The 18,681-nt window shown below is 42.0% G+C and overlaps 1 protein-coding gene across 1 annotated transcript in view; it reads right to left on the bottom strand.

Annotated features, from left to right (window-relative positions):
- NFE2 (nuclear factor, erythroid 2) overlaps nucleotides 1–18,681 on the bottom strand; it is a 40,564-nt gene that overhangs the window by 4,164 nt on the left and 17,719 nt on the right. The window contains exons 2-3 of the mRNA XM_060762897.2: nucleotides 12,502–12,583; nucleotides 9,159–9,389 (exon numbers count right to left, since the gene is read on the bottom strand). Coding sequence (XP_060618880.2) covers nucleotides 9,159–9,389; nucleotides 12,502–12,552 — 282 coding nt within the window. The 5' untranslated portion in view covers nucleotides 12,553–12,583. The remainder of the gene's footprint in view (nucleotides 1–9,158; nucleotides 9,390–12,501; nucleotides 12,584–18,681) is intronic.

Raw genomic sequence — 18,681 nt, 5'->3', positions numbered from 1 at the left:
CGGGCTCTAAGACTCCATCCACACCACAGCTTCTGCATGGCTAGTGAATGGCTTCTTGGAGCAAGCTGTTTTCTTGCTCTCATCTGTGCTACCTCTGACTCTATATAGTAATTTAACTGCAAGCACCCACAGGCGCAGAAAAGGGCAGTAAGCTGGGTTGGTTTGATAGTTTTGTTTGGTTGTTTGTTTTTTGTGTCAGGAGCAGCTTGAGAAACTGCAAGTTGCTTCTGGCGTGAGAAAATTGACTGTCTGCAAGGATGTTGTCCAAGGGATGCCTGGATGTTTTGATGTTTTACCATCCTTGTGGGAGGCTTCTCTCAAGTCCCTGCATGGGGAGCTGGAACTGACAGAGGGAGCTTATCTGCATTCTCCCCAGATTTGAACCTCTGACCTGTCAGTCTTCAGTCCTGCCAGTACAAGGTTTTAGCCCATTGTGCCACCGGGGGCTCCCTGGTTTGCTAGTGAGGAAAGCTTAAATGTAAACGCACCTAAGAAAAGACATGATAGAAGTGTACAAAAATATGCAAGGTATAATGAAAGTTATGTCGAAAATATTTTCTTCTTTGAGTACTCGCCACAATTTTCAACCATCCTCAGAAATATCAGGATAGGTATTTCTTCACCCAGCACGTATCTGGATTGCAGAATTCACTGCCATAAAGCATTATTGCTGCCAACCTGGGCAGTTTTGAAAAGATTAGGTGTAAGTTGTAAGTTGAGGGTCCCCAGTAACTAGTATTCAAGATGTCTGTATGCCACCTCCAATATTGTAGGTTTAATAAGGAAGACGGGCAGGAAGATAAAGAAATGTAGCAGCACCTCTGCTTTGACTGTTTTTCTATTTTAGCATAAGCTTTCATGGATAAAAACCCACTGCTTCAGATATAGCGATACTAAAACTTTGAGTTATAAAGGATATTTATACAGTTGTGAGAGTCAGATAGAATGTAATAAGATCTAGAAACTTTAAAAAATATGTCCCTTTCCCTAAATTTCTTTCTGGATCCTATTACATTTTATTTGACTCCCATGACTTTTTACTTGAGGCTTCAGTGTTATTCTGTGCTGGATCTGCAGAAGTGAATTTCTGTCTATAAAGACTCACAACCAATTAGTTTTCAAGGTGCTGCTGCATTCTATTTTTTCTCTCCTTCTGCATTTTTATGGTAAAACTATGTACATCTCTGAAAAACAGCAGTATCTCAGCATATCTGCTTGTGAATCTCTCATTGAGCCATCTAAGTGGCAAATGGCAGAAGAGAATGCTGGACTAAACCGATCCCGTCCAGGATGGCTCTTGTAGTCTTCAGTGAGTTTAGAGAAGAACATCTCATTGAATTCAATGGCACAAGAACTCCTGGGTTGGTGGTGATAGAGCTAGTCTAAATCCAGCAGGGGGCTGCCTTAACATTGCAAAAAGGAAACCAGAAAGTGGTAAACCAAGTACAAAGTAGTCACACACACACTAAACTTAAGTCTTTGCAAGGGCCATCACTATGGACACTATCACACTGGGATACACTCGGTTTCTGAGACTCTTTGAACACAATTCCAAATATGGGTCCTATCACATGTTGTTTCCCCCATTCCATTAGTAATACGTGCCTCTTCAAAGGTGCTTGTTTATAAAGCTATTGTCCTCCCAACCCTGCTATACGCCTGTGAGATGTGGACTGTCTACAGACATCACATGCCACTCCTGGAATGATTCCATCAGCGCTGCCTCTGAAAAATCCTGCAAATTTCTTGGGAAGGCAGGCGGACAAACATCAGCATGCTGGAAGAAGCAAAGACCACCAGCATTGAAGCGATGGTCCTCCACCATCAACTCCGCTGGACCAGCCATGTTGTCCAGATGCCCGACCACCATTCCCAAAGCAATTGCTCTACTCCGAACTTAAGAACGGAAAACGGAATGTTGGAGGACAGGAAAAGAGATTTAAAGACGGGCTCAAAGCCAACCTTAAAAACTCTGGCATAGACACTGAGAACTGGGAAGCCCTGGCCCTTGAGCACTCCAGCTGGAGGTCGGCTCTGACCAGCAGTGCTGCAGAATTTGAAGAGGCACATATGGAGGGTGAAAGAGAGAAACATGCCAAGAGGAAGACGCGTGAGATAAGGTAATACGTGCTAACAGAAACAGCATCTGAAAAGTCGGGGAGATTATCAGCAGTTTGAAGGAATCTTAAATCTTGCAGAAATTCATTATAAAATCAAGAAGCTACTCCATAAAACTATTTTCAGTGCTGAATGCTTTGTATCGTACAATGTGGCGTACAAAAATATCTGGTGCATATTATTATTATTTTTTATGATATTTATAGCCCGCCTTTCTCAGCCATATGGCGACTCCAGGCGGGTTACAGATTGGCACAGTCCGGTATCAGGCATTCATAAAAGTGCCATTAAAAACAATCAACATTACAATATAAAACATATATAAAAACTGTTAAAGCATATAATCATCGGTGTTCATCCTGTTAAAAACGTTATCCAGTAACATCGTCTGGCCATTCCATGTTCATCATTCATAGTTCCATGTTATCTATTCCGTTGCATTCTCAAAAGCTTACTTAAAGAGCCAGGTCTTTACTTTTTTTCAGAAAGTCAGGAGGGAGGGAGCCGAGCTAATATCCCTGGGGAGGGAGTTCCATAGCCAGGGGGCCACCACTGAGAAGGCCCTGTCCTTCGTCTTTGCCAATCGCACTTGTGAGGCAGGCGGGATAGAAAGCAGGGCCTCCTCAGACAATCTTAAGCTTCTAGATGGTTCATAGGAGGTGATACGTTCGGACAGGTAAGCTGGGCCGGAATCATTTAGGGCTTTATAGGCTAAAGTCAGCTCTTTGAATTGTGCTCGGTAGCAAATTGGCAGCCAGTGGAGCTGATGCAACAGAGGAGTAATGTATTCCCTGAGTGCCGCTCCTGTTAGTAACCTGGCTGCCACCCATTGGACCATTTGAAGCTTCTGAACAGTCTTCAAAGGCAATCCCACATAGAGCACGTTGTAGTAATCTATTCAGGATGTAATAAGAGCATGGACTACTGTGGCATCCTGGGATGACATGGTAAGGCATGGACTGGCAGTTGATGGCCTGGAAAGGACCACTTTCCATGTGTTGGGAGCCCATTCTCCTTCTGCCACCTCTCTCTGCCTTTGTTAAGTCCCACTTCCTAATTTCTATCATATACCCATTCATTTATTTGTACCATTGGCTACTGCCATTCCTTTCCACATCTTCCTTTCCAGACACTATCTAAAACAAGAACTCTTTCACCCCTATTGCAGCAAGACGGTGCACAAAGAGCTGATTTGCTTCACACAAGGGCTAAACTGATCATTTGTTGGGGGCCTTTGAAATCAGTCCAAGAAGGGACATATGAAATTAATCTGAGAGCCACAGTTTGTCTACCTAGAGAGGGCCAAAGAACTGAGGACAATCTCATTGCTCACATCCCTAATTGCCACCTGTAGAGATGTGTTCATTATAAAGTGTTATTTATAATGTGTTTAAACTGTATTTATAATGTTTATTATAGAGTGTTTAATGTACTTTGTTGAATCTGTATTTATGTATTACATTTATTGCCATGGCCTAGCTGTGAGGGATAGGTTGCCATGGTGACAAGACAAAGCCTCAGAGAAGGTGGGCGGAGCTTAAGGAAAAAAAGGTTTGAGTGTGGCAGTTAAGCTCCAGTCCGGTGGAGGAGACCCGGAGAAGAGCAGAGCCAGTTAAGGGCTCTGGGAAATAGCAGAGTCAAGAAAGGACTCTGGGGGAAAGTAGTTTAGTCCGGTGGAGGAGACCCGGAGAAGAGCAGAGCCAGTTAAGGGCTCTGGGAAATAGCAGAGTCAAGAAAGGACTCTGGGGGAAAGTAGTTTAGTCCGGTGGAAGGGACCCGGGGAAGAGGAGAGCCAGTTGGGGCTCTGTTGTGAAGCTGTGAGAATTCAGTAGTTCCTAGAATTTGTGAATATTTCTTCAGCAAGAGAGCTGAAGGTGTTACCTTGTTAGATTGCTTAGGTTAAAGGAATCTAACAGAGGGGGGTTTTCAGGATTGCCAGTAAGGAAAGACTGGTGATCAGTGGTTTGTTCCGAGTATAGGGCAAACCGTGTGGATATTCACAATAGGGAACTCTGAGATAGTATAAGCACTTCACTAAAGAAGGAGTTTGTAGATTTGTAACATTCAGAAGCCTGAAAGTATCTCAAACCAGCCATTTTGTAACATCAAGCCTTGTGCCAAGTTCAAATTCTCAAAACTGCAACAATTACGTTCTGTTAACAATAAAACTTGTTCTCTTTGTATTTCAAACCTGCCTCCTCCATTGTTTTTATGCTTGGTGCATTCCACACTACCAAAATCACCTCACAACACAACTAAGGATAAACAGAGACATAAACCAGCGTCTCTAAACATATTGGTGGCAGCTTAATTGATATTTAAAAGAAGGTTCCTCACAGAATATTGGTGACATTAAAGAAGATTAATACTTCCTCACATAATTTTTGGTGGCATCTAGTGGGATTAGCGCTGCTTCTTTACATTTTTGGTTGACAAGCGGTGGGATTAACGCTTCTTTACATTTTTGGTGGCAGACGACGGGATTCGTGTAACAACTAATCGAGTGCCTTAAGTTTAATTTTAAAATAAGTTGTGAGGTAAAAGTTGTTGAAAACATGGCTACCAGGCGGCAGAGAAAGCTGGCTGAAGAAAGAGAGGGAGACCAAGGAGAAAGTTCGGGCTCTGAGATAGAGACAGAGCCAGTGCCTATGTCAGAAATGGCTTATAAATACAAACTGGAAATGGAGGAAAAACGATTAGAGATGAGACGGTTAGAACTGGAGATGGAGGCAAAACAAAGAGAGAGAGAACTAGAGATGGAAGAAAAACAAAGAGAGAGAGAACAGGAGTTAGAATTAAAGAGAATGGAGTTTGAGCTAGAAAAACAAAGATTGACTTTATCTCAAACATCCAGTGAGGTCCAGGAAGGGAGATCTGGAGGGGATACCCCAGATTTGATGAAGAAATTCCCAAAATATACCAAGGAGGATTGTCCAGAGAAATTCCTAATATCTTTTGAAAGATGTTGTCGTGATTTTGGAGTGGCTAAGGAAAAATGGATGACATACCTTAGGCCACAGATAAGTGGGAAACTTTTGCAGATTTATGGACAGTTGCCTGAAGAATCTTATAGAGACTATGATCTGTTTAAGAAGCAGATTCAACAAGAGTTTAGATTGACTCCGGAATATTATAGATTTAAGTTCAGATCCTTAAAGAAAGATAAAACTCAAAGTTTTGCTCAGGTGGCCTCAAGATTGTCTCAACTGTTCGATAGTTGGATAAAGACGTCTGAGGTAGAAGATTATCATCAGCTGAGGGAACTTTTGAAATTGGAACAATTTTTCCAATTAGTTCCTTATGAAATTCGTTGGGTGATTCAAGATCGCAAGCCATCCACGATTGTAGAGGCAGCGGGTATGGCGGATCAAATAACAACCTTGAAAGAAGGATTCAAAGGGGAAGATCTGCCAAATGACAAAAGAATAAACAGGCAGCCATTTTATTCACAACAAAAGCGCCCACAGCAAGAAAAGGGTGCTGACATAGAAAACACCCCCTATAGGAGGCAGACTGTAATAAGACCAACTGCTCCTGAGGTAAAACGACGGTGCTTTCAATGTGGAGAATGGAATCATTTAAAATATCAATGTCCCCTGTTAAAGAAGGAGAAAACAACCCTCTTTGTGAATAAAATGAAAGAAACACCAAGGGCAGAAGCAGATACTGTTTCAAAGGAGAGTTCAAGCTCAGAGCCTCAAGAGAAACAATGTCTGTTCATCCTGTCAGGCAGCCCATCTAAGGACTACTTAGAAACCATTTCTATTGATAACAAAGACAGGAAAGGACTCAGAGATACAGGTTCCGAAGTATGCATCGCGCACCCTGAAATAATACCTCAGAAATTCCAACAGCCAACCTCTGAAATAAAATTAAAAGGTTTAGGTCCCACGATCCCAACACCCGTGGTGACCTTGCCAATAGAATATAAAGGATGGAAGGGTATGTGGGATTTTGCAGTCAGTCCTGACATACCATATCAATGTTTAATTGGAAATGATTTGGCTGAGGAGATTAAATTCTGTGAGATGGCGTGTGGGGAGAAAGAATGTAGCAATGAAAGCCCTGAACAGAAAGCCCTGTGTTTTGCCATACAACAGGATGGAGATGAAAATCCAGAATCCAGCGCTACGGTTACTGAGCTTATTAAGGAGACAGGAGGAGTCAGAGAAATTCAACAGGAACAAAGAGCAGAAGAACAACCCTATAGATTTATTGCTGAAGATGGTGTTCCAAATATAAAGTCAGAAGTATACAGCCAGAAGAGACCATGCAAACGAGGAACAAGCCCTGCAGCAGAGCCGATTCCAGTGGCTGATTATTTGAGAGCCAGTGAAGAGAGTATAGAAACAATAGGTCTGGAAAGACAAGTGATAAACTCTGAGGAGAAAGAGGAATCCTTGACCTTAAAAGATGTATTTCCTTCAGCGCCACATAAAGAAATTACCTCAGCCGAACTTTTTGACAAAGACAATAAAATAAAAGTAAAAGAGAAAGCTAAAGGAAAACAAACTCTGGATGTGACAGTAGAAGCTGATGCGAGTTCAGAATATCCAGGGGTCTTCTGTGAAACAAAGATCCATACATCTGAAGAGAAAGTAAACAGAAAAAGAAGATTTGGCCATGTGTCGGAAGAGAGATCTCCTTTATCCTTGAACGGAGAGGAAAGAGAGAATAAAAGCCAAGCTGATAGACTGACAAGAAAACTAATATACACAGACTATATTGGTGATGATAAAAAGAAAAAGCTGCAATTTCTAGCTTTGGAAGTTTGTCCAGATAGCAGTGATGAGCTTGCCATGAAGAAGGACAATATTCGTGTTCGTTCTTCCAAGGACAGTGAGTTCTCTTCAGTGCCAAGAAAAGATGCTCGAGGAATTCCAGATTATTCACTACAACCTGATGCTTCATGGAAGCAAGCCATTGTTCAAGCCCTGAAAATCGATGGAAGCAGAACTGTTCCTGATAATTGGAAGGTCAGACAAAAGAAGAAACCTAAAAAGAAGAAACGAAGAAGTGGAAAAAAGGAAGCTAAAAGATCATCATAAAGAGACATTGCTGTGGACAGTTGGTCCAGTACAACCGAGGCTGTGTTTGAACCATGGGACATTGGACACTAAGACATCTATGTCAATGATCAAATGTGAGAGTTTAACTATTGTGTGGGCTATTAACAAAGTGGGACCATATGTATGGAAAAAAGTTGTGGTATGGTATATAGATAAATGTCTTATAAATTGACCAGACTAGGTAGAAAGTCAATTATATATGTTAATGAGATAGAAACACATTTGGACAAGGATATTTGATGTTGATATGGAGAATTGGATAGAGGATGATCACAGGTAGATCCAAATTATATAAAGGTAATGTATGTGTAATATAGTATAAAATAGTATAGTATAATATTTAAACAAAATGGGTATACTGTTTTATTATAGACTTATAAAATATATGATGTTATTACAGTGGTGAACTGTATATGTTTCATACCATAGATATAAGATATAATCCCATTATAATAAAGTGTGGTAGGTATATATGTTTTACAATAGGCAATAGATATTTACGAATATATGTATAAGTATAAAAATGTGAGACTTTGATACCACATCCATAGATGATACTAGAATTTCATAGGTTAAAGGTTTGTATGTATGGTAATTGAAATATACTTAACCATAATATGTTTCCCTTTCAGAATTGATATATATGTATTTATTGTTGGATAATATGTGGAATTATTTTTTTGCCATTCTGGGACTGGGAATGGTCCAAAAAAATAATATTTCTGGGGGGGAAGGTGTAGAGATGTGTTCATTATAAAGTGTTATTTATAATGTGTTTAAACTGTATTTATAATGTTTATTATAGAGTGTTTAATGTACTTTGTTGAATCTGTATTTATGTATTACATTTATTGCCATGGCCTAGCTGTGAGGGATAGGTTGCCATGGTGACAAGACAAAGCCTCAGAGAAGGTGGGCGGAGCTTAAGGAAAAAAAGGTTTGAGTGTGGCAGTTAAGCTCCAGTCCGGTGGAGGAGACCCGGAGAAGAGCAGAGCCAGTTAAGGGCTCTGGGAAATAGCAGAGTCAAGAAAGGACTCTGGGGGAAAGTAGTTTAGTCCGGTGGAGGAGACCCGGAGAAGAGCAGAGCCAGTTAAGGGCTCTGGGAAATAGCAGAGTCAAGAAAGGACTCTGGGGGAAAGTAGTTTAGTCCGGTGGAAGGGACCCGGGGAAGAGGAGAGCCAGTTGGGGCTCTGTTGTGAAGCTGTGAGAATTCAGTAGTTCCTAGAATTTGTGAATATTTCTTCAGCAAGAGAGCTGAAGGTGTTACCTTGTTAGATTGCTTAGGTTAAAGGAATCTAACAGAGGGGGGTTTTCAGGATTGCCAGTAAGGAAAGACTGGTGATCAGTGGTTTGTTCCGAGTATAGGGCAAACCGTGTGGATATTCACAATAGGGAACTCTGAGATAGTATAAGCACTTCACTAAAGAAGGAGTTTGTAGATTTGTAACATTCAGAAGCCTGAAAGTATCTCAAACCAGCCATTTTGTAACATCAAGCCTTGTGCCAAGTTCAAATTCTCAAAACTGCAACAATTACGTTCTGTTAACAATAAAACTTGTTCTCTTTGTATTTCAAACCTGCCTCCTCCATTGTTTTTATGCTTGGTGCATTCCACACTACCAAAATCACCTCACAACACAACTAAGGATAAACAGAGACATAAACCAGCGTCTCTAAACATATTGGTGGCAGCTTAATTGATATTTAAAAGAAGGTTCCTCACAGAATATTGGTGACATTAAAGAAGATTAATACTTCCTCACATAATTTTTGGTGGCATCTAGTGGGATTAGCGCTGCTTCTTTACATTTTTGGTTGACAAGCGGTGGGATTAACGCTTATTCTTTGCCTCTTGCAAGGTAAAGTAGTATTTCTTTCCTTGCTTTGACTGCAGTGAAGGCTAGAGTGACAAACTCCATATACAGCTGCTCCAGCAATTCACCCTTTATCCACTGACAAGGCCATGCTTACCTGCAGTTCCGAGATAGACAGGATCTCTTGCCAGGTGAGCTCCATCTCCCGCTGTGAACCAAGCTCCCGTTGTGAACCAAGCTCCCCTGCTGCCAATGGGTTATATAAGGGGAGGAGGGTACCCCGTGGCCATCCTTGCTGGGATGGACAAGGGGACATCTTGTCACACCGGGCCCTGCCCAGTGTCTGGTCCAGCAGGCTGCCCCCCAAATCAGCCGTGGCAGCAAAGCTCTGCAAGGTGGAAAAGAAAGCAATTGGATCATATGGGTCTCAACAACTACAGATTCACAATACTCCAAAATACAAGTGTTTGCCTGGTCAGGTTACTGGAAGATAAGTTCTAGATCACTTCTGATGGTCAGACAGCGAAAATGACATCTCTAATATGTTTAAACCATTCTTAACCCCTTCCTCTGGTTTCCGATTCTTGCTCTTATTGTTTTCTGATATCATAACATTACAACATGCCCCACCATCATGATGTAACACACACACACAAATATATATATACCCATCACAAAGCAAGGGGCAGGGTACTAGTGTCAGAAATGCCATTAATGCTGATTTGTGAGAGAGGGGCACATGCAAATGACCCTTTTAAAGCACCAGAGCTGCAAAGAAGCAATAAAATGCATCGACCATAAACTATCTTTCCAAGACTAGCCTGAGCGGACTTCAAACACCATAATGCAGTATAAGGATAAGGATCTATTTCTGCCTCCACTGACCTTTCACCAGGAATATATAGACCGTGTGAATAGAAATATTGGAAGGCCTAGGCGCTAGACAAATGTGTATAAAATTGGCATATGCTAAGAGAGAGCCATACTGTATAAATAGGAATAAATCTGGCTATGGAAAATGAAGAGTCATGATTCGGGCTAAATGGACCCTAGTTACTGGAAATTCAAGAGTACAGCAACAGGGAGTGTTAGGTCTATTCACACACAGATTATTATTACTATTTGAAACACAACAAGTTGAGTCCACAGCAGACACTCTGCTGGCTGTTGTAGTGGATCACACGTCACATGCTTCAAAGTGTCTAGGACTGTGTGATGTATCAGCAAATAATGCATGCAGATTCCAGTAGGGGGCCTTTTGAAGCTAACAGATGGTAATTTTGTCAGAGCCAATTGTGTTTAAGTGCAGGCCAAGGTCTTTAGGCACTGCACCCAGTTTGCTGATCACCTCTGAGACCACTTTGACTGGCTTGTGCCAGAGTCTTTGCAGTTCAATTTTTAAATCCTCATATCGTGTCAGCTTTTCCAGTTGTTTCTCTTCAATCCTGCTGTCACCTGGGATTGCAACATTGACAATCCATACTTTGTTTATAACACGATTGTGAGGTCAGGAGTATTGTGCTCCAGAACTCTGTCTGTCTGAATTTGGAAGTCCCAGAGTAGTTTGATGTGTTCATTCTCTGTAACTTTTTCTGGCTTGTGATCCCACCAGATGGTATTTGTGGCACAAGTTCCAATGAATCATCTGAGCAACTGTGTTATGCCTCTGCTTGTAGTCTGTCTGTGCAATCTTCTTGCAGCAGCTGAGGATGTGATCTGTTGTTTCATCTGCTTCCTTGCAGAGTCTACACTTGGGATCTGTTGCCGACTATTCAATTCTGGCTTTGATGTCATTTGTTTTAATGGCTTGTTCTTGGGCTGCCAGAATCAGGCCCTCCGTCTCCTTTTTCAAAGTGTCATTTGTGAGCTACAGCCATGTTTTTTCTTTGTCAATTTGGCTCTCAATTTTCCCCAGGAATTGTCCATGGAGAGCCTTCTTTTGCCAGTTTTTTCTTCTGCTCTGGATTGTGTTTTTACGGTATTCCCTCTTTGTCTTTTGCACTTGAAGAAGTTTACTACTATTGACTTCCCTCAATGTTAGTTCTTGACTGCCTTTCACATAATCTGCCAGTGCATGTTTCTCTTCTTCTACCATTTGTTTCACTTGCAGAAGGCCTCTGCTTCCTGATTTTTTGGGCAGGTAAAGTCTGTCAACATCACTACGCAGGTGTAATGAGTAGTGGATTGTCATCAGTTTTTTTGTTTTTCTATCCAGATCATCCAGTTCTGCTTGTGTCCAGTTCACAATCCCAGCAGTGTATCTAATGATGGGGATGGCCCAGGTGTTGATAGCCTTGATTGTATTTCCGCCATATTATTAGATACACAACAAGATTAGGATACAGCAAACAAGATTACTATGCCGGCTTTTGTATTTGATCACATGTCGGACACTTCCCAAGTGTCTAGGACTGTGTGATGTATTGGCGAATAATGCGTGCAGATACAAGTAAGGTGGCCTATTGCAGCTGACAGATGGTAATTTTGTCAGTACTGATTGTTTTTAAGTGCAGGCCAAAGCTTTAGGCACTGTACCCATCTGCATTATTATTGTTCTTGTTTATTGTTTATGGTAATTTTATATTGTTGTATATTCATATGTCCTTTGTAATTATGATGTTGTTTATTGTTTATTGTTTGCCTTTTCGGTTTGTGTTCGGTCATTCTTTATTGTAATTGTTGTTCAGGCTTGGCCCCATGTAAGCCGCTCCGAGTCCCCAAGTTTATTATTATTTATATTATTATTATTATTATTATTATTATTATTATTATTTGAATCACAACAAGAGGAGTCCACAGCAGACACTTTGCTGGCTGTTGTATTGGATCACATGTCGGACACTTCCCAAGTGTCTAGGACTGTGTGATGTATTGGCGAGTAATGTGTGCAGATCCCAGTAAAAAAAGGTATGGATTGTTTTTATTATTATTATTATTATTATTATTATTATTATTATTATTATTATTATGTTTATTATTATGTTTATTGTTATGTTTATTGTTATGTTTTTATTATTATGTTTATTGTTATTTTAATGTTTATTCATACTATTTTCTCACTCCACAAGAGACTCAAGAGGCTTGCATAGGCTACTGAGAATATTTCCCAGTAGCCTAGGCAAGTGAGAATAAGGAGAGTGCAACTGTTCCTGGAAGGTTGAAACTGTGCATCACATTTATTGAGATATGTGGCTACATTGGTAAAGATTCAGCATTTGCTTTTAGGAATTCAATTACACACAAGTCCAAGAAGGGAACAGTGTGTGTACATGAAACAAGAGATGAGCCCTAAGACCATGAGTGGCAACAGAAAAAAAGGGATGTGCCTATGCCAGTATAGCTGTAGTGAACCCAACATCTTCACAAAAATCTGAGTGACAGTGGGTGACCTTCCCTTACTGGATAGTTTTGGATCCTATTCAGCCTTTCTTGGTGTGGGTGGGCCCATCTGGTCCTTGATAAGTGCCCTGTGTCCTGCTTCCCTCCCCACACCGCCTTACCTCAGAGCAGGCTCTGTGAATCTGCAGCGCACAGCTGCCTGGATCAGACATTCATGAAGCCACAAGGGTACCCACTCTGTGCCTGCAAGAGAAAGATAAGAGTTTTCTTATCAGCTGCCATGAGCTTTCCATGGAAAGGGTGGGAGCTCTTCTCCTCTTGCGGTAACTGGATGTTTGGGAGTGATGTTTCTACAGCCTTACTCACAGGGGTGACAAGAGGCTGTGTACAAACTGGAGGGAGAAAACTAGTGAAGGGGGGGGGGGGTTTCAGTACTACCTGATAGCTTTCGGTACTGCTGGGCAAGGTCGGACCTTAGAGCTACTATATTCCAGTACTTTCATTGAATCATAGAATCATATAGTTGGAAGAGACCATGTGGGCCATCCAGTCCAACTCCCTGCCAAGAAGCAGGAAAATCACCTTCAAAGCACTCCTGACAGATGGCCAGTGTGATTATAATTGGTTCATGCCATTTCAGAGCGTTCTGTCTTGTCCTCCTTGTTAGGTAAAGGTAAAGGTTGTCCCCTGACATTAAGTCTAGTCATGTCTGACTCTGAAATGTGGTGCTCATCTCCATTTTTAAGCCGAAGAGCCGGCGTTGTCCATAGACACCTCCAAGGTCATGTGGCTGTCATGACTGCATGGAGTGCCGTTACCTTCCCGCCTGAGTGGTACCTTTTGATCTACTCACATTTGCATGTTTTCAAACTGCTAGGTTGGCAGAAGCTAGAGCTGACAGTGGAAGCTCATGCAGCTCCCCGGAATCAAACCTGTGACCTTTCAGTCCTCCTTGTTACCTCCTTGTTACTCAATACAAACCCACTCAGGGCCCTTCCAGACAGGTCCTATATCCCAGGATATGATCTCAGGTTTTTGCAGTAAATTGGAGTCCCCACTGCCAGATAATCTGGGATAAAAAGAAAACCAGGATTTTTTTTTATCGTGTCAGAAGTGACTTGAGAAACTGCAAGTCATTTCTGGTGTGAGAGAATTGGCCGTCTGCAAGGACTTTGCCCAGGGAATACCTGGATGTTTTACCGTCCTATGGGGGGGGGGGGCTTCTCTCATGTCTCTGCATGGGAAGCTGGAGCTGACAGATGAGAGCTCACCTTCTCTCGTAGATTCGAACCAACGACCTTCAGGTCGGAAGTTCTGCTGGCACAAGGGTTCCACCCATTGTATCACCACAGTTCTCTGGAATCAGATCCTGAGATATAGGACCTGTCTGGAAGGGCCCTCGGGGAGGTTTTCCAAACTTTTGAGTGAAATGCCACCAAGCTGAATTGCTCTTTGTCACTTGACTTCAAGGTAGCAGGCAACATTCAGCTGCCTGAGTTCAGTAATAGGCTTGGTGAACTGAAATTCATAATCAAAATGGAGGAGATCATAATAATCTGTGCCTTGGTCAGACCATGTTCACACTTTTCATTCTTTTTTTGGATTGCCCAGGAAGAGCATCTGGAAGTTTCAAATAGTATCAAAACTTCTTAAGCAGTTACCGACTGCTTTTCATGGTATTATTTGCTTTGGCATGAATTAGCTTAGTTATATTTGACAGTGTATAAATCTAACAGAAGAACAGGGAATGGGGGGGGGGATAAATATGTGCAAGAACTGTGAATGCATGTGTGAGTAGGGCAAAAAGGTTAATGACTTGTGCATTTGTTAGTGCAAGAGAGAAAGAAAGTCAACGAGAGAATGAGTGTGAACACCACTTGAAATAAATGAGCCACAAGAAAGTATTGCAAATGCAAAAATCCACAAATGCTTAATGTGTATGAATGCACATTCAAGTCACCTGTCAGCTTGTGTCAACCCCACTAATTTCATAGGGTCTTCTTAGACAAGGAATATGCATTTCTTTATAAATCTAACTACAAACTATTATTATTATTACAATTACTATTATTACTGTATCTTTATTTATGGAGACCCCAGTGGCGCAGTGGGTTAAACCACTGAGCTGCTGAACTTGCTGACCAAAAGGTCGCAGGTTTGAATCCAAGGAGTGGCGAGAGCTCCCGCTGTTAGCCCCAGCTTCTGCCAGCCTAGCAATTTGAAAGTATGCAAATGTGAGTAGATCAATAGGTATCGCTCTGGCGGGAAGGTAATGGTGGCCAGCAGGGATGGGGCTAATCTGATTTCTCTTTGGAGGGAGTTCTACAGACTGGGAGAAGACACCAAAGAGGACCTATCCTGGGTTCCCATAAAGCATACTTGAATGGGTGGTGGGACCGAGAGAAGGCCCTCCCCAGTAGGTCCTAGATGTCTCTCAGGTTCATAGAAAGAGATAACCTGTACACTCCCTGTAGCCAGCCCCAGTTAGCAGTCTGGCTGCTGCTCTTGGGACCAACTGAACTTTCCAAGCACTTTTAAAGGCAACCCCATGTAAAGTGCATTATAGTAGTCCAACTGGGATGTAACCAAGGCATGTACTACTGTGGGCACATTTGACTTCTCCAGGAACCGGTGCAGTTGGGGCACTAGTTTCACTGTGCAAAAGCCCTCCTGTCAGAGCCGTAGGCAGAAATATTTTTTGGGAGGGGTTGAAATTTCAGGGGGGGGGTTTTGAATATTTCACGGGGGGGGGGGGTTGAAACCTGCCTCCTAGCTCACGCTGAAGCAAAGAGCACAACAGGGGCAGAGCAGCCTTCAATAGCCTGGAGCTCCGCCCCTGTCAACCACCTCCACCAAGTCTGGCCTCCTTAATGAGAGCATTCAACACCCCCCCCCCCAACTTGGTTGCTTTGCTACATTGGCTATTGCTGCAAGTAATAACAGTGTGAATAAATTGTCAATATTTGCTTGAGCATTGCCAAACGGAGGGACTCTTAATTTTTTGCATCTCATAGACTTAGCATGGGGATTTGGTTAACCAGTTAAAATTCATGAGTAAACCAGGTTTTTTTAAAAAAATCTGAAACATTTCGCTACAGGCCTGTCTCCTGTCACTGCTGATACCTAGGCCTCCGGTTCATAGTTGAATCCAGGAGTATTCCCAAACTGCGAACCTGCATTTCCAAGAGGAGTGTAAGCCCTCTAATACAAGCTGACTTCGTATTCCCAGATCAGTCTTATGACTGACTAGGAGCACCTCTGTTTTGTCTAGAATAAGCTCCAGTTTGTTTTGCCCTCATCAAGTCCATTACAGCTGCCAGGCACTGGTTTAGCACAGGAACTGCTTCCTTGGAATTAGGTGAAAAAGAGTGATAGAGTTGGGTGTCATCTGTGTATAGATGGCACCACACTCCAAAACTCTGGATGACCTCTACCAGCGGTTTCATGTATATGTATATGTTGAACAATGAAAACTCATTTTTGTACTATGACCAGCTCTACTATTAGTTGGAGATAGATGACTATTTTAGAGTTGCCATTTGGAAAACATGAAATGACTCCTATGCTTTCAAAGGTTGTATGTAAGAGAGAATTTCAGCTGGGGTGCTTGTTACCAGGTTGCATGGCAACCAACACCAGCTGAAATCCTCTCTTCTACCTAACCTTTGAAAATAGCCATTTTTCAGTATTCAAACACTCAGTGACAGATATTAGGCTCACAGCAGAGGCTCCTGGCCTTCCTAGAAGCTGAAGAACAGGGCTATGAACACCATTCAACCCATCAAAGCTAGCCTGCTGCCTATGGGTAGTGACAGAAGCTTTCCCAGTCTCTATGTTGAAGTCCTTTTCACATCCAATCCAGCCAGCTTTTCAGTGTGAGATGGAAAGGGAATTGTCTATCACAGTCAGCAAAATATTTAGGACCAGCCCTGATTCTGCCACAGGCTCAGCTGGAAGGACATATGATAGAGTTCGCTCATAAGCCACAAAGCCAAAATCTGATGTTGCTGATACTAATTTTTACTATTTTTTTTGTGGGGAAAGCATGTCATGATGCTGTCTACAATGCACAGTCATTTACTGAAATCTTCTAGAATACAGAGCAACATCTGACCTTAAAGAAACATGAATGCAAGAGGCTTGAGACTATTCAGGTCTCAAAAGTGGTGGTGCAAGACCTGACGGTTCCTCCTGGCTTCTGCTCAGGACTGAAATAATTCCTTTTGTCTACCTATTGAGATGTCTGCTGGCTCCAAAGCTGTCTAGGTTTACTTCTTTAAAAGATACACACCACAAAACAATAATTAATTCAATCTTTCAGGGGTGGGGAGGGGGAAGATACAGGGAGACTAACATGAACCAAGTTAGTGGTCAGGCATTTTATGATCATGTGGAAGAACAGAAAAGCCAAAGGATGGGAAATTGGTTTTGAAATGTAGTTTCGATAGTTTAAAGATCAATAGTTTAAAATTCCTGACTTCATCTACAGTTCTCTGTATTTGAGGAAAATTACTAGTTCCAATGGCTGCAAGAGTATACCCAGGCCCCTTCTACACTACCAAATAAAATCCAGATTATCTGCTTTAAACTGGATTATATGGCAGTGTAGAAGGGGCCTCAGAATTGGGTGGACAATGCCTGGTGAAATTTCAGAACCCAGAGGAGTTGTTGAATAAGATTTCCTGTGGTTAAGGGTGGAGATCATACAACGAGTCTTGATTAAGAAAAACAAAATGCATTGTGCAACACAAGAAAAATATGGCACATTTGCTTCATTTATCTTGCATATTTACTCTTTCTCATATATGCATTAGGATCCCTTGCACATTGCAAAAAGAAAGGGGGAGATGTATTGTCAAACTAAGCTAAGAAATGTAATGCACACACACATAAATGTTGTATGTGCTGATTTATAGGTATGAATGGGAATGTATAAATTATTGATTTTATTCAAATGGAAATACCATGGGAACCATACAGGGAGTTTTATTTCATGCAGCATAACCGGCATTTAAAGAATTGTGAGGGCTCTTTTTGTGCTTCTAACACCACCACTTCGGCTGCATTGATCTACTTCAGTAGCTGTGCTGACCCTTTGATGGTTTGTATCCAGATTTGCTTGGTTTGTGTGCAGAAGGGCCAGCTCTATCATGAGGCAGAACAAAGCAGCTGTCATAGACAGCAGATCACAATTGTTAAGAAAGACCGCACATTTGACTTGTTACTGTTTGATTTGTCCTATGAATGAGGAGAAGCATTTGAGGGATTTTCTGTCTCATGTGATAAACCGTTTGGGTGGTTTCAGGGTATACGGTGACTCAAGGTGGGTTACAGATTGGCACAGTTCGGTGTCAGGCATTCATAAAAGTGCCATTAAAAACAATCAACATTACAATATAAAACATATATAAAAACCGTTAAAGCATATAATCATAGGTGTCATCCTGTTAAAAACGTTATCCAGTAACATCGTCTGGCCATTCCATGTTCATCATTCATAGTTCCGTGTTATCTAATCTGCTGCACTCTCTAAGGCTTGCTCAAAGAGCCAGGTCTTTATTTTTTTCAGAAAGTTAGGAGGGAGGGGGCCAATCTAATATCTCTGGGGAGGGAGTTCTATAGCTGGCGCGGGGGGGGGGGGGGGGGACGGACGACCACTGAGAAGGCCCTGTCCTTCGTCTCTGCCAATCGCACTTGCGAGGCTGGCAGGATCGAGAGCAGGGCCTCCCCAGACGATCTCCAGCTCCTAGATAAGTGGTTCTCAACCTCTGGGTCCCCAGATGTTTTGGCCTACAACTCCCAGAAATCCCAGCCAATTTATCACCTGTTAGGATTTCTGGGAGTTGAAGACCAAAACACCTGGGGACCCACAGGTTGAGAACCACTGTCCTAGATGGTTCCTAGGAAGAGGTACATTCGGACAGGTAAACTGGGCCGGAATTGTTTAGGGCTTTATAGGCTAAAGCCAGCACTTTGAATTGTGCTCAGTAGCAAATTGGCACTGAATATATCACTGAAGTTGGGGATGTGTATGTATTTGCTGCTATGTGCATGGTAGCAAAATCTTGGCCAAGTCATGAGTGTATAAAAGAAGTTCCATGGTAGGTCAAAGCTTTGAGATACCACTTATCTTGTGTACTTTTCATGCCCCTACAATGTGCTATAATAACATGTGGATGAAGGAGGTGACATAACATCTGGACAGGCCCATGATCCCCACAGTTCTTTCCACCAGACTCAACAAGGGAGACCTATAAATAGGATTGTCTACAGAGGAGAAGCAAAAGTAAGTAAGTACGTACGTACGTAAGTAAAACTTTATTTATATCCCACCCCATCTC

This window comes from Anolis sagrei, chromosome 2 (assembly GCF_037176765.1).
Source record: "Anolis sagrei isolate rAnoSag1 chromosome 2, rAnoSag1.mat, whole genome shotgun sequence".
NCBI classification, from domain to species: domain Eukaryota; kingdom Metazoa; phylum Chordata; class Lepidosauria; order Squamata; family Dactyloidae; genus Anolis; species Anolis sagrei.
Note: the sequence above shows the minus strand (reverse complement) of the source record. Positions and strands in the feature narration are given on the sequence as shown.